This window comes from Bombina bombina, chromosome 2, assembly GCF_027579735.1.
Source record: "Bombina bombina isolate aBomBom1 chromosome 2, aBomBom1.pri, whole genome shotgun sequence".
Classification (NCBI taxonomy): Eukaryota; Metazoa; Chordata; class Amphibia; order Anura; family Bombinatoridae; genus Bombina; species Bombina bombina.
Genome location: NC_069500.1, coordinates 1,435,680,978 through 1,435,701,318, shown reverse-complemented (window position 1 = coordinate 1,435,701,318; position 20,341 = coordinate 1,435,680,978). Strand labels below are relative to the sequence as shown.

General features: G+C 37.3%; 1 protein-coding gene across 1 annotated transcript in view; it reads left to right on the top strand.

The window, feature by feature from the left end:
- LOC128647609 (vomeronasal type-2 receptor 26-like) overlaps nt 1–16,768 on the top strand; it is a 281,250-nt gene extending 264,482 nt beyond the window's left edge. The window contains exons 5-6 of the mRNA XM_053700364.1: nt 6,859–6,982; nt 15,861–16,768. Coding sequence (XP_053556339.1) covers nt 6,859–6,982; nt 15,861–16,768 — 1,032 coding nt within the window. The remainder of the gene's footprint in view (nt 1–6,858; nt 6,983–15,860) is intronic.
- Nucleotides 16,769–20,341: the final 3,573 nt, after the last annotated feature.

The following is a 20,341-nucleotide window of genomic DNA, read 5'->3' as shown; positions in this document are numbered from 1 at the left end:
TCTTACTCACTGCAATACTTACTATTTCTGCTGCAGATACTGCTATATATACACCAAGCATTGTACTAGTCTTACTCGCTGCAGTACTTAATATACTTGCTGCAGATACTGCTATATATACACCAATCATTCTACTGGTCTTACTCACTGCAATACTTATTATGCCTGTTGCAGATACTGCTATATATACACCAAGCATTCTACTAGTCTTACTCGCTGCAGTACTTAATATACTTGCTGCAGATACTGCTATATATACACCAAACATTCTACTGGTCTTACTCACTGCAATACTTACTATTCCTGCTGCAGATACTGCTATGTATACACTAAACTTTCTACTGGCCTTACTCGCTGCAATACTTACTATTCCTGCTACAGATACTGCTATGTATACACCAAACATTCTACTGGTCTTACTCACTGCAATACTTACTATTTCTGCTGCAGATACTGCTATATATACACCAAGCATTGTACTAGTCTTACTCGCTGCAGTACTTAATATACTTGCTGAAGATACTGCTATATATACACCAAACATTCTACTGGCCTTACTCACTGCAGTACTTACTATTCCTGATGCAGATACTGCTATATATACACCAAGCATTCTACTGGTCTTACTCACTGCAATACTTATTATGCCTGTTGCAGATACTGCTATATATACGCCAAACATTCTACTGGCCTTACTCACTGCAGTATTTACTATTCCTGCTGCAGATACTGCTATATATACACCAATCATTCTACTGGCCTTACTCGCTGCAGTACTTACTATTCCTGCTGCAGATACTGCTATATATACACCAAGCATTCTACTGGCCTTACTCGCTGAAGTACATACTATTCCTGCTGCAGATACTGCTGTATATATACCAAGCATTCTACTTGCCTTACTCGCTGCAGTGCTTACTATTCCTGCTGCAAATACTGCTATATATACACCAAGCATTCTACTGGCCTTACTCACTGCAGTACTTATTATTCCTGCTGCAGATACTGCTATATATACACCAAGCATTCTACTGGCCTTACTCACTGCAAAACTTACTATTCCTGCTGCAGGTACTTCTATATATACACCAAACATTCTACTGGCCTTAATCACTGCAATACATACTATTCCTGCTGCAGATACTGCAATATGTACACCAAACATTCTACCGGCCTTACTCACTACAATGCCTACTATTCCTGCTGCAGATACTGCTATATATACACCAAACATTTTACTGGCCTTAATCACTGCAATACTTACTATTCCTGCTGCAGATACTGCTATATATACACCAAGCATTCTACTGGTCTTACTCACTGCAATACTTACTATTTCTGCTGCAGATACTGCTATATATACACCAATTATTCTACTGGTCTAACTCGCTGCAGTACTTACTATTCCTGCTGCAGATACTGCTATATACACCAAGCATTCTATCTACTGGCCTTACTCGCTGCAGTACTTACTATTTCTGCTGCAGATACTGCTATATATACACCAAACATTCTACTGGCCTTACTCTCGGCAATACTTACTATTCCTGCTGCAGATACTGCTATATATACATCAAACGTTCTACTGGCCTTACTCACTGCAATACTTACTATTCCTGCTGTAACAAACAGAATAGGCTGACCCAGCAAACAAGGATGCGGCCAGTTGGCCAGGTGCACGTAGGATTAGCTAGCGACCACTAGCTCAACATATGAAGTACAAGAAGTCAGTTCCACAGCACCTTAAATAAAACGTCCTTTATTCGACAAATTTGGACAGCATAATATGCGATGTTTTCGGGAGCGTAATCCCTTAATCGTGCATGCCTCACTATACACCTGAACCTTTATTTAAAGGCATATCCAGCCAATCACTGGTTACCTCCATATAACTCTTCCCATCTGACAATGTATGTACTTTACAGTGCCCTCTAGTGGATAATGGAGATTTATATTTAAATAGTATACATTTGGATAATAGGTGTACTAGCATTTTTGTGTCTATGTAAACACAACTAAACATTTACACAAAATCTCTCAATAGATAAAATTGATACAAAATATATACATAGCATCATAAAAACTACAAAAGTAAATAAAAGTAAATAAATGCAGAAACTATGAGGCCGCTTACCTCATGTTATAATATTGTAACAGGGTTTACTGAAACATGGTCTATTGCATATTGAAACATGGATATAGTAACAACTAAATGTTGATCCATTTTAAAATAGTGTCAACTTAATATTGGTCTATATTAATGAGCAAACACAGGTTTTCCTTTGTATATTTTTTAAGGTAAGCGGCCTCATAGTTTCTGCATTTATTTACTTTTATTTACTTTTGTTTTATTTACTTTTGTAGTTTTTATGATGTTATGTATATATTTTGTATCAATTTTATCTATTGAGAGATTTTGTGTAAATGTTTAGTTGTGTTTACATAGACACAAAAATGCTAGTACACCTAGTATCCAAATGTATACTATTTAAATATAAATCTCCATTAACCACTAGAGGGCACTGTAAAGTACATACATTGTCAGGTGGGAAGACTTATATGGAGGTAACCAGTGATTGGCTGGATATGCCTTTAAATAAAGGTTCAGGTGTATAGTGAGTTATGCATGATTAAGGGATTACTCTCCCGAAACTTTGCATATTATGCTGTCCAAATTTGTTGAATAAAGAACGTTTTATTTAAGGTGCTGTGGAACTGACTTCTTTTACTATTCCTGCTGTAGATACTGCTATATATACACCAAACATTCTACTGGCCTTACTCACTGCAATACTTTCTATTCATGCTGCAGATACTGCTATATATATATACCAAGCATTCTACTGGCCTTACTCACTGCAGTATTTACTATTCCTGCTTCAGATACTGCTATATATACACCAAGCAATCTACTGGTCTTACTCACTGCAATACTTACTATTCCTGCTGCAGATTCTGCTATATATACACCAAGCAATCTACTGGCCTTACTCACTGCAATACTTACTATTCCTGCGGCAGATACTGCTATATATACACCAAACATTCTACTGGTCTTACTATCTGCAATATTTACTATTCCTGCTGCAGATTCTGCTATATATACAGTACACCAAGCAATCTACTGGCCTTACTCACTGCAATACTTACTATTCCTGCGGCAGATACTGCTATATATACACCAAACATTCTACTGGTCTTACTCACTGCAATACTTACTATTCCTGCTGCAGATTCTGCTATATATACACCAAGCAATCTACTGGCCTTACTCACTGCAATACTTACTATTCCTGCGGCAGATACTGCTATATATACACCAAACATTCTACTAGTCTTAATCACTGCAATACTTATTATTCCTGCTGCAGATACCTTTATCAATATAACCATTCATTCTACTGGCCTTACTCGCTGCAGTTTTTACTATTCCTGCTGCAGATACTGCTATATATACACCAAGCATTTTACTGGCATTACTCGCTGCAGTACTTACTATTCCTGCTGCAGATACTGCTATATATAAACCAAGCAATCTACAGGCCTTACTCACTGCAGTATTTACTATTCCTGCTGCAGATACTGCTATATATACACCAAGCATTTTACTGGCATTACTCGCTGCAGTACTTACTATTCCTGCTGCAGATACTGCTATATATAATCTAAGCATTCTACTGGTCTTACTCACTGCAGTATTTACTATTCCTGCTGCAGATACTGCTATATATACACCAAACAATCTACTGGCCTTACTCACTGCAGTACTTATTATTCCTGCTGCAGATACTGCTATATATAAACCAAGCATTCTACTGGTCTTACTCACTGCATTATTTACTATTCCTGCTGCAGATACTGCTATATATAAACCAAGCAATCTACTGGCCTTACTCACTGCAATACTTACTATTCCTGCTGCAGATACTGCTATATATAAACCAAGCATTCTACTGGTCTTACTCACTGCAGTATTTACTATTCCTGCTGCAGATACTGCTATATATACACCAAGCAATCTACCCGCCTTACTCACTGCAGTACTTACTATTCCTGCTGCAGATACTGCTATATATAAACCAAGCATTCTACTGGTCTTACTCACTGCAGTATTTACTATTCCTGCTGCAGATACTGCTATATATACACCAAGCAATCTACTGGCCTTACTCACTGCAGTACTTACTATTCCTGCTGCAGATACTGCTATATATAAACCAAGCATTCTACTGGTCTTACTCACTGCAGTATTTACTATTCCTGCTGCAGATACTGCTATATATACACCAAGCAATCTACTGGCCTTACTCACTGCAGTACTTACTATTCCTGCTGCAGATACTGTTATATATAAACCAAACATTCTACTGGTCTTACTCACTGCAGTATTTACTATTCCTGCTGCAGATACTGCTATATATACACCAAGCAATCTACTGGCCTTACTCACTGCAGTACTTACTATTCCTGCTGCAGATACTGCTATATATACACCAAACATTCTACTGGTCTTACTCACTGCAGTATTTACTATTCCTGCTGCAGATACTGCTATATATACACAAAGCAATCTACTGGCCTTACTCACTGCAGTACTTACTATTCCTGCTGCAGATACTGCTATATATACACCAAACATTCTACTGGTCTTACTCACTGCAGTATTTACTATTCCTGCTGCAGATACTGCTATATATACACCAAGCATTCCACTGGCCTTACCTGCTGCATTATATGAACAATATATAAAAAAATATATAAAAACAGCAGCACTGTGAAATATCTTCAAAAGATTATTTTATTCCAGCATAGAGGGTAAAAATACGACCACGTTTCAGGGTTTGCTCCCTTAGTCATATCATATTGGGTTATACCAAACCACACACCTTTATACACCTCACCAGGTGCTTCATTAGCATTTCCATTAGCCTCTTCATTATTCATTATACCTAAACCTATACATTATCGCGACCTAGTGTCGAGTACTAAAATAATATTAAAACAAGTATTTTTTTTAATCCGAGATAGCAAAAACCTATTAAAAAATATCTACTCCATGGGCCGATTTATTAAAGTAACATATCATGTCCGCCGTACATCAATAAATGCCGACAACATACGCTGTCAGCATTTATCATTGCACAAGCAGTTCTTGTAACTGCTTGTGCAATGCCACCCCCTGCAGATTTGCGGCCAATTGGCCGCTAGCAGGGGGTGTCAATCTGCTCAATCTTATTGGATCGGGCGGATTGAAGACCACAGCCTCAGAGCAGGCAGACAATTTATGGAGCAGCAGTCTTTAGACCACTGCTTCATAACTGCTGTTTCCGGCGAGCCTGAAGGCTTGTGTGGAAACAGGGGCAACAAGCTCCATTCGGAGCTTGATAATTCAGCCCCCATATCTCTATTCATATCCTTAGGATACACAGCATCCAGTTTATAAATCCAGTAAGCTTTACGTTTGTTTAAGTACACTTCCCTATTCCCACTCCTTATCATTGCAGCAACACGCTCAATCATCTGGAATCTTAGTTTAACACAGAATCACCAGCATCCAAGAAATAATGGGCCACAGTGGCTTTCTTATCTTTTCTCCTAATGGCTGATTTATGTTGTATCATTCTGTATCTCACTCTTTGGGGCATATTTATCAAGACTGCTGTCCATAACCTGTCCGCCTGCTCTGAGGAGGCGGATAGAAATCAACCCGATCAAATATGATTGACACCCCTTGCAGGGGGCAGTATTGCACCAGCAGTTTACCAGAACTGCTGGTGTAATGATAAATGCTTAGAGAGTATGCTGTTGGCATTTATTGATGTGCAGCTGACATGATCAGCAATATTGGATTATATCCACTCGCAAATTAATAAATAGGCCCCTTTGTGTTGTCTCCCATATATAAATAGTCCCACCCAAAATTAGATAAACCACATAAGAAGTATTGCATGTGCGAAATCCAGAAATCTTACATTTCTGTCCTCGCTGCATTACTATTTCTGCAGCAGATAACTCTACCAATACAACCAAGTAGTCTACTAGTCTTACTCACTGCATTACTAACTATTCCTAGTGCAGATACCTATATCTATATAACCAGGCATTCTACTAGTCTTACTCACTGCATTACTAACTATTCCTACTGCAGATACCTCCATCTATATAACCAGGCATTCTACTAGCCTTGCTCACTGCATTACTAACTATTCCTACTGCAGATACCTATATCTATATAACCAGGCATTCTACTAGCCTTACTCACTGCATTACTAACTATTCCTACTGCAGATACCTATATCTATATAACCAGGCATTCTACTAGCCTTACTCACTGCATTACTAACTATTCCCACTGTAGATACCTCTCTCTATATAGCCAAGCATTCTACTGGCCTTACTCACTGCATTACATTTTCTACTGCAGATACTGTTACCAATAAACCCAAGCATTCTACTTATATCACTTTTTTGTTATTGGCTTTCATTGTAGGCAAACTATACAGTATTTATGTGCCTGTATACATTTAACATTTTCCACTTTTTTAATACCTCCTCAAAATCTATGAGGTTTTCCAAATTTGGTCTGAGATGTCCTGAATAGGGATCGGGGAAATGTAGTCACCTTAGGCATTTGATAACTGAAAATGGCCCCGTACATATGGCAATAATTATTGAAAAATTGGATTGTTGTCAGAAAAAACAGGACTGTCACATTACGTATAGTGGGGAATTTTTATCATATTCATAACTATTGAACATGATGAGAATTATCACAGAGTAGTTTGTCATAATCCTCCTAATTTCTTAACTGTACCTGTTTATATTTGATATTACATTATTTTGCATTTGTCTATTTAGGTTCCACAATCTCAGTGCTCAGTTAATTGCTCCCCTGGTTTCAGACGAGTCCTTCTTAAGGGAAGACCTTCTTGCTGCTACGGGTGTGTAAAGTGCTCTGAGGGGGAGGTATCCAGCCAAACAGGTGAGTTTAATTAAGTTATTGTATTGTATATAAATTCAATAACGTACATTCAATACTGTACAACACTGTTGATGTGTTTATTTAGTGATCACTCCTTTTAATACCCCAGAAGCTTGAAATCATGAGCTCTCACAAACAATACAAAATAGTTAATGATTAATGATAAACAAAATGACTGGGGGGTTAGTGATTACATGACAGGTTGAATGGTCTGTATGGTGACTGATAACTGGGTTCTCCATGCCAGGGGGTTGAGGATCTGGGTCGCTTTAATAGTGTGTAGTGTTGCTAATATGTGATGTTTGCAATTAACCTGTTTTGCTTCATAAACATAGGAATATGTTTGTATGTCTTTCTAAGGAACTAGAACAGGGGCACTATGGGTATTGTGGGCATGTCTGTTTGTTGAGTTATGTGTGTATTATTAATTTGTAACATTCCTTTGTTGAGCACGTAGTGTTTGAATGTGTTTGGTAACATTGTTTCCTAATGTTAACCAATAAGGTGGCTATAATATCAGTTGGCTAGATTTGGAGTTTTGTCGGTAAAGACTTGTGGTGCTAACAAGCCTTTTTTTCCAGTGCACCCTTAAGACAACACTGGTATTATGAGTTTTCTGAATGGGTGCGTTAGCCTCAGAAAAGTGAGCGTTGAGCCAAATTTAGCTCCACTTCAACCCTCAATACCAGCGGTGCTTACGGTAGTGGTAAGCTGGAAAAACGTGCTCGTGCACAATTTACCCATAGGATACAATGGGGCTGAACTGGCTGAAAAAAACCTAACACCTGCAAAAAAGCAGCGGTCAACTCCTAACGCAGCCCCATTGTTTCCTATGGGGAAACACTTTCTAAGTCTACACCTAACACCCTAACATGAACCCCGAGTTTAAACACCCCTAACCTTACACGTATTAACCCCTAATCTGTCGCCCCCGCTATCACTGACACCTACATTATATTATTAACCCTTAATCTGCCGCTCCGGACACCACCGCCACCTACATTATAGCTATGAACCCCTAATCTGCTGTCCCTAACATCGCCGACACCTACATTATATTTATTAACCCCTAATCTGTCCCCCCCAACATCACCGCCACCTACCTACACTTATTAACCCCTCATCTGCTGACCGGACATCGCCGCCACTATAATAAATGTATTAACCCTTAAACCGCCGCACTCCCGCCTCGAAAACACTATAATACATTATATTAACCCCTAATCTACCCTCCCTAACATCGCCGCCACCTACCTACAATTATTAACCCCTAATCTGCCGCCCCCAACGTCGCCGCTACTATAATAAAGTTATTAACCACTAAACCTAAGTCTAAACCTAACCCTAACACCCCCTAACTTAAATATGATTTAAATAAATCTAAATACATTTACTATAATTAAATAGATTAATCCTATTTAAAACTAAATACTTACCTGTAAAATAAACCCTAATATAGTTACAATATAACTAATAATTACATTGTAGCTATTTTAGGCTTTATATTTATTTTACATGCAACTTTGTATTTATTTTAACTAGGTACAATAGCTATTAAATAGTTAATAACTATTTAATAGCTACCTATTTAAAATAATTACAATATTACCTGTAAAATAAATCCTAACCCAAGTTCCAAATACACCTAACACTACACTATCAATAAATTAATTAAATAAATTACCTGCAATGATCTAAAATAAAATACAATTCAATAAACTAAACTATAGTACAAAAAAAACACTAAATTAAACAAATTAAAAAATATTACAAGAATTTTAATCTAATTACACCTAATCTAAGTCCCCTAATAAAATAAAAAAGCCCCCCAAAATAATACAATTCCCTACCCTATACTAAATTACCAAAGTAATCAGCTCTTTTACCAGCCCTTAAAAGGGCTTTTTGCGGAGCATTGCCCCAAAGTAATCAGCTCTTTTACCTGTAAAAAAAAATACAAGACCCCCCCAACATTACAACCCATTACCCACACACCCCTACTCTAAAACCCACCCGATACCCCCTTAAAAAACCTAACACTACCCCATTGAAGATCACCTTAGCTTGAGCCGTCTTCAGCCAGCCACCGATGGGACAGAAGAGGACATCCGGACTGGCACAAGTCTTCATCCAATCGGGGCAGAAGAGGTCCTCCATCCAGCAGAAGTCTTCATCCAGACGGCATCTTCTATCTTCATCCATCTGGCGCAGAGAGTGTCCATCTTCAAGACATCCGACATGGAGCATCCTCTTCTGATGATGGCTAACACTGAATGAAGGTTCCTTTAAATGACATCATCCAAGATGGCGTCCCTTGAATTACGGTTGGCTGATAGAATTCTATCAGCCAATTGGAATTAAGGTAGGAAAAATCTGATTGGTTGACTTAATCAGCGAATCGGATTGAACTTCAATCCGATTGGCTGATTGAATCAGCCAATCGAATTGAACTCACATTCTATTGGCTGATCCAATCAGCCAATCGGATTGAAGTTCAATCCGATTGGCTGATTAAATCAACCAATCAGATTTTTCCTACCTTAATTCTGATCAGTCAATCGGAATTCGAGGGACGCCATCTTGGATGACGTCATTTAAAGGAACCTTCATTCAGTGTTAGCCGTCATCCGAAGAGGATGCTCCGCGTTAGATGTCTTGAAGATGAACCCGCTCCGCGCCGGATGGATGAAGATAGAAGATGCCTGGATGAAGACTTCTGCTAGATGGAGGACCTCTTCTGCCCCGATCGGATGAAGACTTGTGCCGGTCCGGATGTCCTCTTCTGTCCCATCGGTGCTAAGCTGGCTAAAGACAGCTCAAGGTAGGGTGATCTTCAATGGGGTAGTGTTAGTTTTTTTTTAAGAGGGGATCGGGTGGGTTTTAGAGTAGTGGTATGTGGGTGGTGGGTTGTAATGTTGGGGGTGGTCTTGTATTTTTTTTTTACAGGTAAAATATCTGATTAATTTGGGGCAATGCTCCGCAAAAAGCCCTTTTAAGAGCTGATTACATTGGTAATTTAGTATAGGGTAGGGAATTTTATTATTTTGGGGGGCTTTTTTATTTTATTAGGGGGCTTAGATTAGGTGTAATTAGATTAAAATTCTTGTAATATTTTTTTTTTTTTTTGTAATTTAGTGTTTGTTTTTTGTACTATAGTTTAGTTTATTGAATTGTATTTTATTTTAGATCATTGTAGGTAATTTATGTCATTAATTTATTTATAGTGTAGTGTTAGGTGTATTTGTAACTTGGGTTAGGATTTATTTTACAGGTAATTTTGTAATTATTTTAACTAGGTAGCTATTAAATAGTTATTAACTATTTAATAGCTATTGTACCTAGTTAAAATAAATACAAAGTTGCCTGTAAAATAAATATAAATCCTAAAATAGCTACAATGTAATTATTAGTTATATTGTAGCTATATTAGGGTTTATTTTACAGGTAAGTATTTAGTTTTAAATAGGATTAATTGATTTAATTATAGTAAATTTATTTAGATTTATTTAAATTATATTTAAGTTAGGGGGGTGTTAGGGTTAGAGTTAGACCTAGGTTTAGTGGTTAATAACTTTATTATAGTAGCGGCAATGTTGGGGGCGACGGATTAGCGTTTAATAATTGTAGGTAGGTGGTGGCGATGTTAGGGAGGGCAGATTAGGGGTTAATAAAATTTATTATAGTGTTTGTGAGGCGGGAGTGTGGCGGTTTAGGGGTTAATGCATTTATTATAGTGGCGGCTATGTCCGGTCGGCAGATTAGGGGTTAATAAGTGTAGGTAGGTGGCGGCGACGTTGGGGGGGGCAGATTAGGGGTTAAAAAATATAATGTAGGTGTCGGCGATGTTAGGGGCAGCAGATTAGGGGTTCATAGGTATAATGTAGGTGGCGGCGATGTCCGGTCGGCAGATTAGGGGTTAAATAATTGTACTATAGTGTTTGCTATGTGGGGGGGCCTTGGTTTAGGGGTTCATAGGTAGTTTATGGGTGTCAATGTACTTTGTAGCACTGTAGTTAAGAGCTCTATGTTCCGGCGTTAGCCCATAAAACTCTTAACTACTGACTTTTTTTGTGGTAGGAGTCTTGGAGGTAGAGGCTGTACCGCTCACTTCTTCCAAGACTCGTAATACTGGCATTAAGCAAATCCCATTAAAAAGATAGGATACGCAATTGACGTAAGGGGATTTGCAGTAGCCTCGAGTCACTGAAAAAAAGTGAGCGGTACACCTGTACCTGCCATACTCGTAATACCAGCGAGCGTTAAAAAGCAGCGTTAGGACCCCTTAACGCTGCTTTTTAAGGCTAACGCAAAACTCTAAATCTAGTTGAGTGTGTTTGTGTTGCATTTGAAATCTTTTTGGGGCACACTTATAAAAGTGTTTCCTAGGGTTTTATTTATTAAGTCATTTTAGCTGTGGATTTAATCATTGCAAAATGGTGCCATTTAGTATAAAGTATTTGGGTTGTGATCAGAATAAACAGGACAGGCATATGTAAAAAAATAGGGTAAATTTTCACTGAAGCAGTTATAAAAAAAATACTGGTAATAAACAATGAAATGTTTAATTATCTCATTAACATCAAACGTGTCTCATCTGCAACTGTTACAATTCTGATAATTATCAAAAAAATTATATACGCAGTGGGACCCCTAATTATTATCATAGTGACATTTAAATTTTAATTGTATCCCATATTAACAAGTTTATAATAAATTATTTTAGAAGAATGTGTGGTTATAACAAACTAAACATTCCATAAATTTAGGTTTCACTTGTCAAATAGCTTTGTTTACATTAAATTGATTGCTCTATTAATTGTAATGAGATACATTTGATATAGTTTTAAGATGAAAACAATTATACAATTACATTTTTTTACCACATTGCCCATCTTAAAGTTTTTGCCAGTAAGCACGCATCATCAATAAATAACATGAGAATCATTCAAATTATTTATAGAAATGGATGATTATCAGGATTAAATTAGGATGTTCCTGAGATGAAGCTTCATCATAAATTTGTAAAAGCTTCACCAATTAGAAATAAAATTATATTCCATAGAGACTGATGAATTAAAATGTGAAGGAAAAAGGAAGGAATCTCAGATGGAATGGAGCCATTGTATATTTTAAAGGGTCAATACAGTAAACATTATACTCTTATAATTCAGATAGAGCATGCAAAATTTACTTCTATTATCAAATTTGTTTTGTTACTTGGTATTCATTGTTGAAAACTAGTAGCAGCAATGCATTACTGGGATATAGGGGATACTGTATATATACACACATGCCTCTTTTTATTGGCTCACCCAATTTGTTAAGCTAGCTTCCATTAGTGTGGCTCCTGAGCCTACCTAAGTTTACTATTTGTGATGAGAATCACCATGATCTGGGGGCCTGTTAGGGAACACTCTTGGACAGGGGGTACCTTGGCTTAAGGATACTGAGAGACTGCATTGAAATGCGGATTTTTATAACTCTGTCTTGTGTCCATGTCACCCTGTATCCATAAATACAGGGTGTGAGTGCCCATTGTGGGAGCAATTGTGACTCTATAAACCAAGTGGGCATAAAGGATTTAATATTTAATAAGAGCTGTTTTTAACATTTTCTAATAAGAGGTGTTTTATTTATGTTTTAGATCGGATTGTGGGTAGTTATCAAGCCGTCAACCTCAAATACGCTGGAATTCCGCAGCGTATTTGTGGCGAGGCTGATTCGCCTTAGTTATCAAAGGCTACAGACCAGTAAAAGTAGAATTATGTGACGTAAATTTCGATCCGCCGGACTCCGTCCGACACAGATCGATTCTTACGTCACTCCAGATGTTCCGCACACAAGTACGGCACAATCTGACTACTTTTGCTAGTTATAAAAAAACTAGCAGGTACGCTCTGCACTTTTACGGCCCAGTGTACCTGGTTTTCAAACCGCCACCCTGGAGGCGGCGGATCCCTTAGGAATCAATGGGAGTCTGACCATAGCGAAAGTACAAGTTCGCTGCTGACAGACATCCCATTGATTTCTATGGGAGCTGTCTGCACCTAACACCCTAACATGTACCCTGAGTCTAAACACCCCTAATCTGTCCCCCCTACAACGCCGCAACTAAATAAAGTTATTACCCCCTAAACCGCCGCTCCCGGAGTCCACCGCAAGCTACTCTATACCTATTAACCCCTAAACCGCCGCTCCCTGACCCTGCCGCAACTATAATAAGTGTATTAACCCCTAAACCGCCGCTCCCGGAGCCCACCGCAAGCTACTCTATACCTATTAACCCCATAAACCGCCGCTCCCTGACCCTGCCGCAACCTATATTAAATTTATTAACCCCTATCCTGCCCCCCCTACACCGTCGCCACCTATAATAAATTTATTAACCCCTATCCTGCCCCCCACTACACCGCCGCCACTGTAATAAAATTATTAACCCCTAAACCTAAGTCTAACACTAACCCTAACACCCCCCTAACTTAAATATTAATTAAATAAATCTAAATAATATTTCTATTATGAACTAAGTTAATCCTATTTAAAACTAAATACTTACCTGTAAAATAAACCCTAATATAGCTACAATATAAATAATAATTATATTGTAGCTATCTTAGGATTTATTTTTATTTTACAGACACCTTTCAATTTATTTTAACTAGGTACAATAGCTATTAAATAATTATTAACTATTTAATAGCTTACCTAGCTAAAATAAAGAGAAATTTACCTGTAAAATAAAAACTAACTTAAGTTACAATTACACCTAACACAACACTACACTTAAATAAATTATTCATATTTAAAACTAAATACTTACCTATAAAATAAACCCTAAGATAGCTACAATATAATTATTATTTATATTGTAGCTATATTAGGGTTTATTTTATAGGTAAGTATTTAGTTTTAAATAGGATTAACTTAGTTCATAATAGAAATATTATTTAGATTTATTTAATTAATATTTAAGTAAGGGGGGTGTTAGGGTTAGTGTTAGACTTAGGTTTAGGGGTTAATAATTTTATTACAGTGGCGGCGGTGTAGTTGGGGGCAGGATAGGGGTTAATAAATTTATTATAGGTGGCGACGATGTAGGGGGGGCAGGATAAGGGTTAATAAATTTAATATAGGTTGCGGCGGGTTCAGGGAGCGGAGGTTTAGGGGTTAAACTATTTATTTATTTGCGGCGAGGTGCGGGATCAGCAGGATAGGGGTTAATAACTTTATTATAGAGGGCGACGGTATAGGGGGGGCAGGATAGGGGTTACTAGGTATAATGTAGGTGGCAGCGGTTTCCGAGAGCGGCGGTTTAGGGGTTAATACATTTATAAGACTTGCGGCGGGGTCTAGGAGTGGTGGTTTAGGGGTTAATACATTTGTAAGACTTGTGGCACGGTCTAGGAGCGGAGGTTTAGGGGTTAGTAACTTTATTTAGTTGCGGGGGGCTCCGGGGGCGCCGGTATAGGGGGTAGAACAGTGTAGTTTAGTGTGAGTGCTTAGTGACAGGCTAGCAATAAAGCTGTAAAAAAGCCGAAGAGCAGCGATCGGATGAGTGATAACTCTCACAGTCCGCTGCTCATCGCCCCACGGCTTTTTGACAGCTTTTTTTGATAACTTAGGCGTATTTGTTCAGGTCCATGGCGGCGAATGTAGGCGAGCTTAGGCGGGCGTATTGGGCCGGCGAAGGCAGGAAAGTTGACACGTTGATAACTACCCCCCTGTGTCTCAAGAGTCTGTTTGGTTAGCCTGATTAGTGTTAAGTGTATTCCTGTGTGATTATGTTAACGAGACGACCCAAAATCAGATTGCCTGAGTAAACTTTCCCTCCAGTTAATTAAATTGATATGTTAATCTGTTTTACCTGTGAATAGACAATTGTTTATAGGTATGATGTATTGTTCATATGTTTGTTTTACTGTTTAACAAATTCCCTCTATATATTGAAGCTCTGTAACTCTGGAATGCCAGGGTGGATAAATATGTGTGTTGCTGTTCAATAAAAGTTAATTTTGTGTTCAGTAACCTGAGTGTTACCTCAGTTCTGTTCACCTCCCTAATATTAGACTGCGGTCAAAGGGGAATACCAGGAGCTATTGGTCTGGATAAAGGGATGTCCAGGGCAAGGGAAGTGTTCTGACGGAGGTACCCAGTCGGGGTACCAGGTGGTCCGTCACACTCTTCACCAAGGCATACACAGAAAACAAAGCAAATTTGATAACAGAAGTTAATTGAAAAGTTGTTTAACTCCTTAACGACAACATATTCTGTACGACGTTGGTCATTAAGGGATTGTCTGGTTATAATAGCGTGGGTCTTGCTGCGAGTGGCAAGACAGCACTATTGAACCCTCCATTCTGCAGACTTGCTAAAATAGTGCTGGCGGGAAGACTGCACTACTAAAAAAGTCACCCCCATAGAAAGGGGTTAAAACAGCATGCTCTAACTGAATCATGAAAATTTAATTTTGACTTAACCGTCCCATTAACAATATACAGTAAATTGGCAGAATTCACGTAGAGGCAGAATATAAGTAACAGAACAGGACAAATAGATCATCACTGGGTAATGGTCACAAAACGCAAGAGTACAGTCTGTAAGTATAAACAGGTAAAGATATTATAATATATTTGTGTATAGCTGGTTATCTGAATAGATGGACAGATAGACAAACAAACAGACAGACAAATTGACTGACAAACAGTAGGACATATGGATGGACAGACAGATAGTCGGACAGATGGAAGGACAGATAGGTGGTTAGACAGATCGATGAATAGACAGACAAATTGATAGACAAACAGTAGGACATATGGAATTTGATAAATAGATACATTATCTATTACATAAATATTTATTATGTGTTTTTCCTTTACAGACAGTGATTTTTGTCTGAAGTGCCCGGACACTCAGTGGCCAAATGAGGAAAATACTTTGTGTGTACCGAGAGTGTTTGAGTTTCTCTCTTATGAAACAGATGATGTTGCTATTGTTTTTTCTTTTTTCTCAATTTTCTTTGCTGTTCTCACTGCCATCACATTAGCGATATTTGTTTTATTCAGGGACACTCCCATTGTAAGAGCAAATAACCACCAACTCAGCTTCCTTCTCCTTGTCTCCATCATGCTGAGCTCCCTCTGTGTGTTCTTGTTCCTCGGACGTCCTGTGGATATCACCTGTATGCTCCGCCAGGCTGCATTTGGAATCATCTTCTCCATTGCGGTCTCTTCAGTCTTGGCCAAAACGATTATGGTCTTATTTGCTTTTAAGGCTACAAAACCTGGAAACCTCTGGAGGAAATGGGTCAAAGCAAAACTTTCCAATGCTATAGTTGTTTGTTGCTCCTCTATACAAATTATAATCTGTATTACTTGGTTGGTGACTTCTCCCCCTTTTCGGGAATATGATACACAATCACAACCCGGAAAGATAATCATACAATGTAATGAAGGGTCGTTATTTGCTTTCTATTCTGTGCTTGGGTACATGGGCTTTTTGGCATCAGTGAGCTTCATTGTGGCTTTCATGGTTAGGAATCTACCAGATAGTTTTAATGAAGGAAAACACATCACCTTCAGTATGTTGGTATTCTGTTGTGTTTGGATATGTGTTATTCCTGCCTATCTGAGCACAAATGGTAAAAACATGGTGGCTGTAGAGATTTTTGCCATATTGGCTTCTTCTGCTGGACTTCTGGGGTGTATATTTGCTCCAAAATGTTACATAATATTGATAAGACCAGAGAGGAACACTAAAAAGCAAGTTTTTTATATGATTAAGAAGTAAAATTAAATTATTAAATCAATATATATATATATATATACACATAGGGCTAATTAATAAATAATGCTACATACATTAATAAATTTAAAAAAAAATAAGTTCATAGCAGTTAGAAACATCAACTCCATGTTCTGGGGAAGAAAACAGTTGTAAAAAATATGAAGTTGTTTAATATGTTTTCCTTCTTTTGTTTATGTTCTTTATTTTACATCTCTACTATAATGTTCATGTATTGTCTAAAGTGTTAGGAAATGCTAGTTATTTTATGTGGCTTTTTGTTATGCTCTCTTCTGAACTATACATCTATAAATATTAACACATATGAATGTATTTTCCCATATATGATATATTATGATTATTATTATTAAATATTATTGTAAATTAAATTAAATGTTTAAATGTATAATTTATACAGTTGAGTTGAATGGCTTGCACAAAGAATATGTGGTTGTAATTTATTGAAAATAATCCTTGCTAACTGAACAAGCCTGACTCTCGGAACAATGCTTCCTTATGTACTGTATAATGCTTCCTTATGTACTGTATAATGCTTCCTTATGTGCTGTATAATGCTTCCTTATGTACTGTACAATGCTTCCTTATGTACTGTATAATGCTTCCTTATGTACTGTACAATGCTTCCTTATGTACTGTATAATGCTTCCTTATGTACTGTATAATGCTTCCTTATATACTGTATAATGCTTCCTTATGTACTGTATAATGCTTCCTTATGTACTGTACAATGCTTCCTTATGTACTGTATAATGCTTCCTTATGTACTGTATAATGCTTCCTTATGTACTGTACAATGCTTCCTTATGTACTGTATAATGCTTCCTTATGTACTGTACAATGCTTCCTTATGTACTGTATAATGCTTCCTTATGTACTGTACAATGCTTCCTTATGCACTGTATAATGCTTCCTTATGTACTGTACAATGCTTCCTTATGTACTGTATAATGCTTCCTTATGTACTGTACAATGCTTCCTTATGTACTGTATAATGCTTCCTTATGTACTGTACAATGCTTCCTTATGTACTGTACAATGCTTCCTTATGTACTGTACAATGCTTCCTTATGTGCTGTATAATGCTTCCTTATGTACTGTATAATGCTTCCTTATATACTGTATAATGCTTCCTTATATACTGTACAATGCTTCCTTATGTACTATATACAGGTAATGCTTCCTTATGTACTGTATAATGCTTCCTTATGTACTGTATAATGCTTCCTTATGTGCTGTACAATGCTTCCTTATGTACTGTATAATGCTTCCTTATGTACTGTACAATGCTTCCTTATGTGCTGTACAATGCTTCCTTATGTGCTGTATAATGCTTCCTTATGTACTGTATAATGCTTCCTTATGTGCTGTATAATGCTTCCTTATGTACTGTATAATGCTTCCTTATGTACTGTACAATGCTTCCTTATGTACTGTATAATGCTTCCTTATGTACTGTATAATGCTTCCTTATGTACTGTACAATGCTTCCTTGTGTACTGTATAATGCTTCCTTATGTACTGTACAATGCTTCCTTGTGTACTGTACAATGCTTCCTTATGTACTGTATAATGCTTCCTTGTGTACTGTATAATGCTTCCTTATGTACTGTACAATGCTTCCTTGTGTACTGTATAATGCTTCCTTGTGTACTGTACAATGCTTCCTTATGTACTGTACAATGCTTCCTTGTGTACTGTATAATGCTTCCTTATGTACTGTACAATGCTTCCTTATGTACTGTATAATGCTTCCTTATGTACTGTACAATGCTTCCTTATGTACTGTATAATGCTTCCTTATGTACTGTATAATGCTTACTTATGTGCTGTACAATGCTTCCTTATGTACTGTATAATGCTTCCTTATGTACTGTACAATGCTTCCTTATGTACTGTATAATGCTTCCTTATGTGCTGTACAATGCTTCCTTATGTGCTGTATAATGCTTCCTTATGTACTGTATAATGCTTCCTTATGTACTGTACAATGCTTCCTTATATACTGTATAATGCTTCCTTATGTGCTGTACAATGCTTCCTTATGTGCTGTATAATGCTTCCTTATGTACTGTATAATGCTTCCTTATGTGCTGTATAATGCTTCCTTATGTGCTGTACAATGCTTCCTTATGTACTGTATAATGCTTCCTTATGTACTGTATAATGCTTCCTTATGTACTGTACAATGCTTCCTTATATACTGTATAATGCTTCCTTATGTGCTGTACAATGCTTCCTTATGTGCTGTATAATGCTTCCTTATGTGCTGTATAATGCTTCCTTATGTGCTGTACAATGCTTCCTTATATACTGTATAATGCTTCCTTATGTGCTGTACAATGCTTCCTTATGTGCTGTATAATGCTTCCTTATGTGCTGTACAATGCTTCCTTATGTGCTGTATAATGCTTCCTTATGTGCTGTACAATGCTTCCTTATGTACTGTATAATGCTTCCTTATGTACTGTATAATGCTTCCTTATGTACTGTACAATGCTTCCTTATATACTGTATAATGCTTCCTTATGTGCTGTACAATGCTTCCTTATGTGCTGTATAATGCTTCCTTATGTACTGTACAATGCTTCCTTATGTGCTGTATAATGCTTCCTTATGTGCTGTATAATGCTTCCTTATGTACTGTACAATGCTTCCTTATGTGCTGTACAATGCTTCCTTATGTGCTGTACAATGCTTCCTTATGTGCTGTACAATGCTTCCTTATGTACTGTATAATGCTTCCTTATGTGCTGTACAATGCTTCCTTATGTGCTGTACAATGCTTCCTTATGTGCTGTACAATGCTTCCTTATGTACTGTATAATGCTTCCTTATGTACTGTATAATGCTTCCTTATGTACTGTATAATGTTTCCTTATGTACTGTATAATGCTTCCTTATGTACTGTACAATGCTTCCTTATGTACTGTATAATGCTTCCTTATGTACTGTACAATGCTTCCTTATGTACTGTACAATGCTTCCTTATGTACTGTATAATGCTTCCTTATGTACTGTACAATGCTTCCTTATGTGCTGTATAATGCTTCCTTATGTGCTGTATAATGCTTCCTTATGTACTGTACAATGCTTCCTTATGTACTGTACAATGCTTCCTTATGTACTGTACAATGCTTCCTTATGTACTGTATAATGCTTCCTTATGTGCTGTATAATGCTTCCTTATGTACTGTACAATGCTTCCTTATGTACTGTATAATGCTTCCTTATGTGCTGTATAATGCTTCCTTATGTACTTTATAATGCTTCCTTATGTACTGTACAATGCTTCCTTATGTACTGTACAATGCTTCCTTATGTACTGTATAATGCTTCCTTATGTGCTGTATAATGCTTCCTTATGTACTGTATAATGCTTCCTTATGTACTGTACAATGCTTCCTTATGTACTGTATAATGCTTCCTTATGTACTGTACAATGCTTCCTTATGTACTGTACAATGCTTCCTTATGTACTGTATAATGCTTCCTTATGTACTGTATAATGCATCCTTATGTACTGTACAATGCTTCCTTATGTACTGTACAATGCTTCCT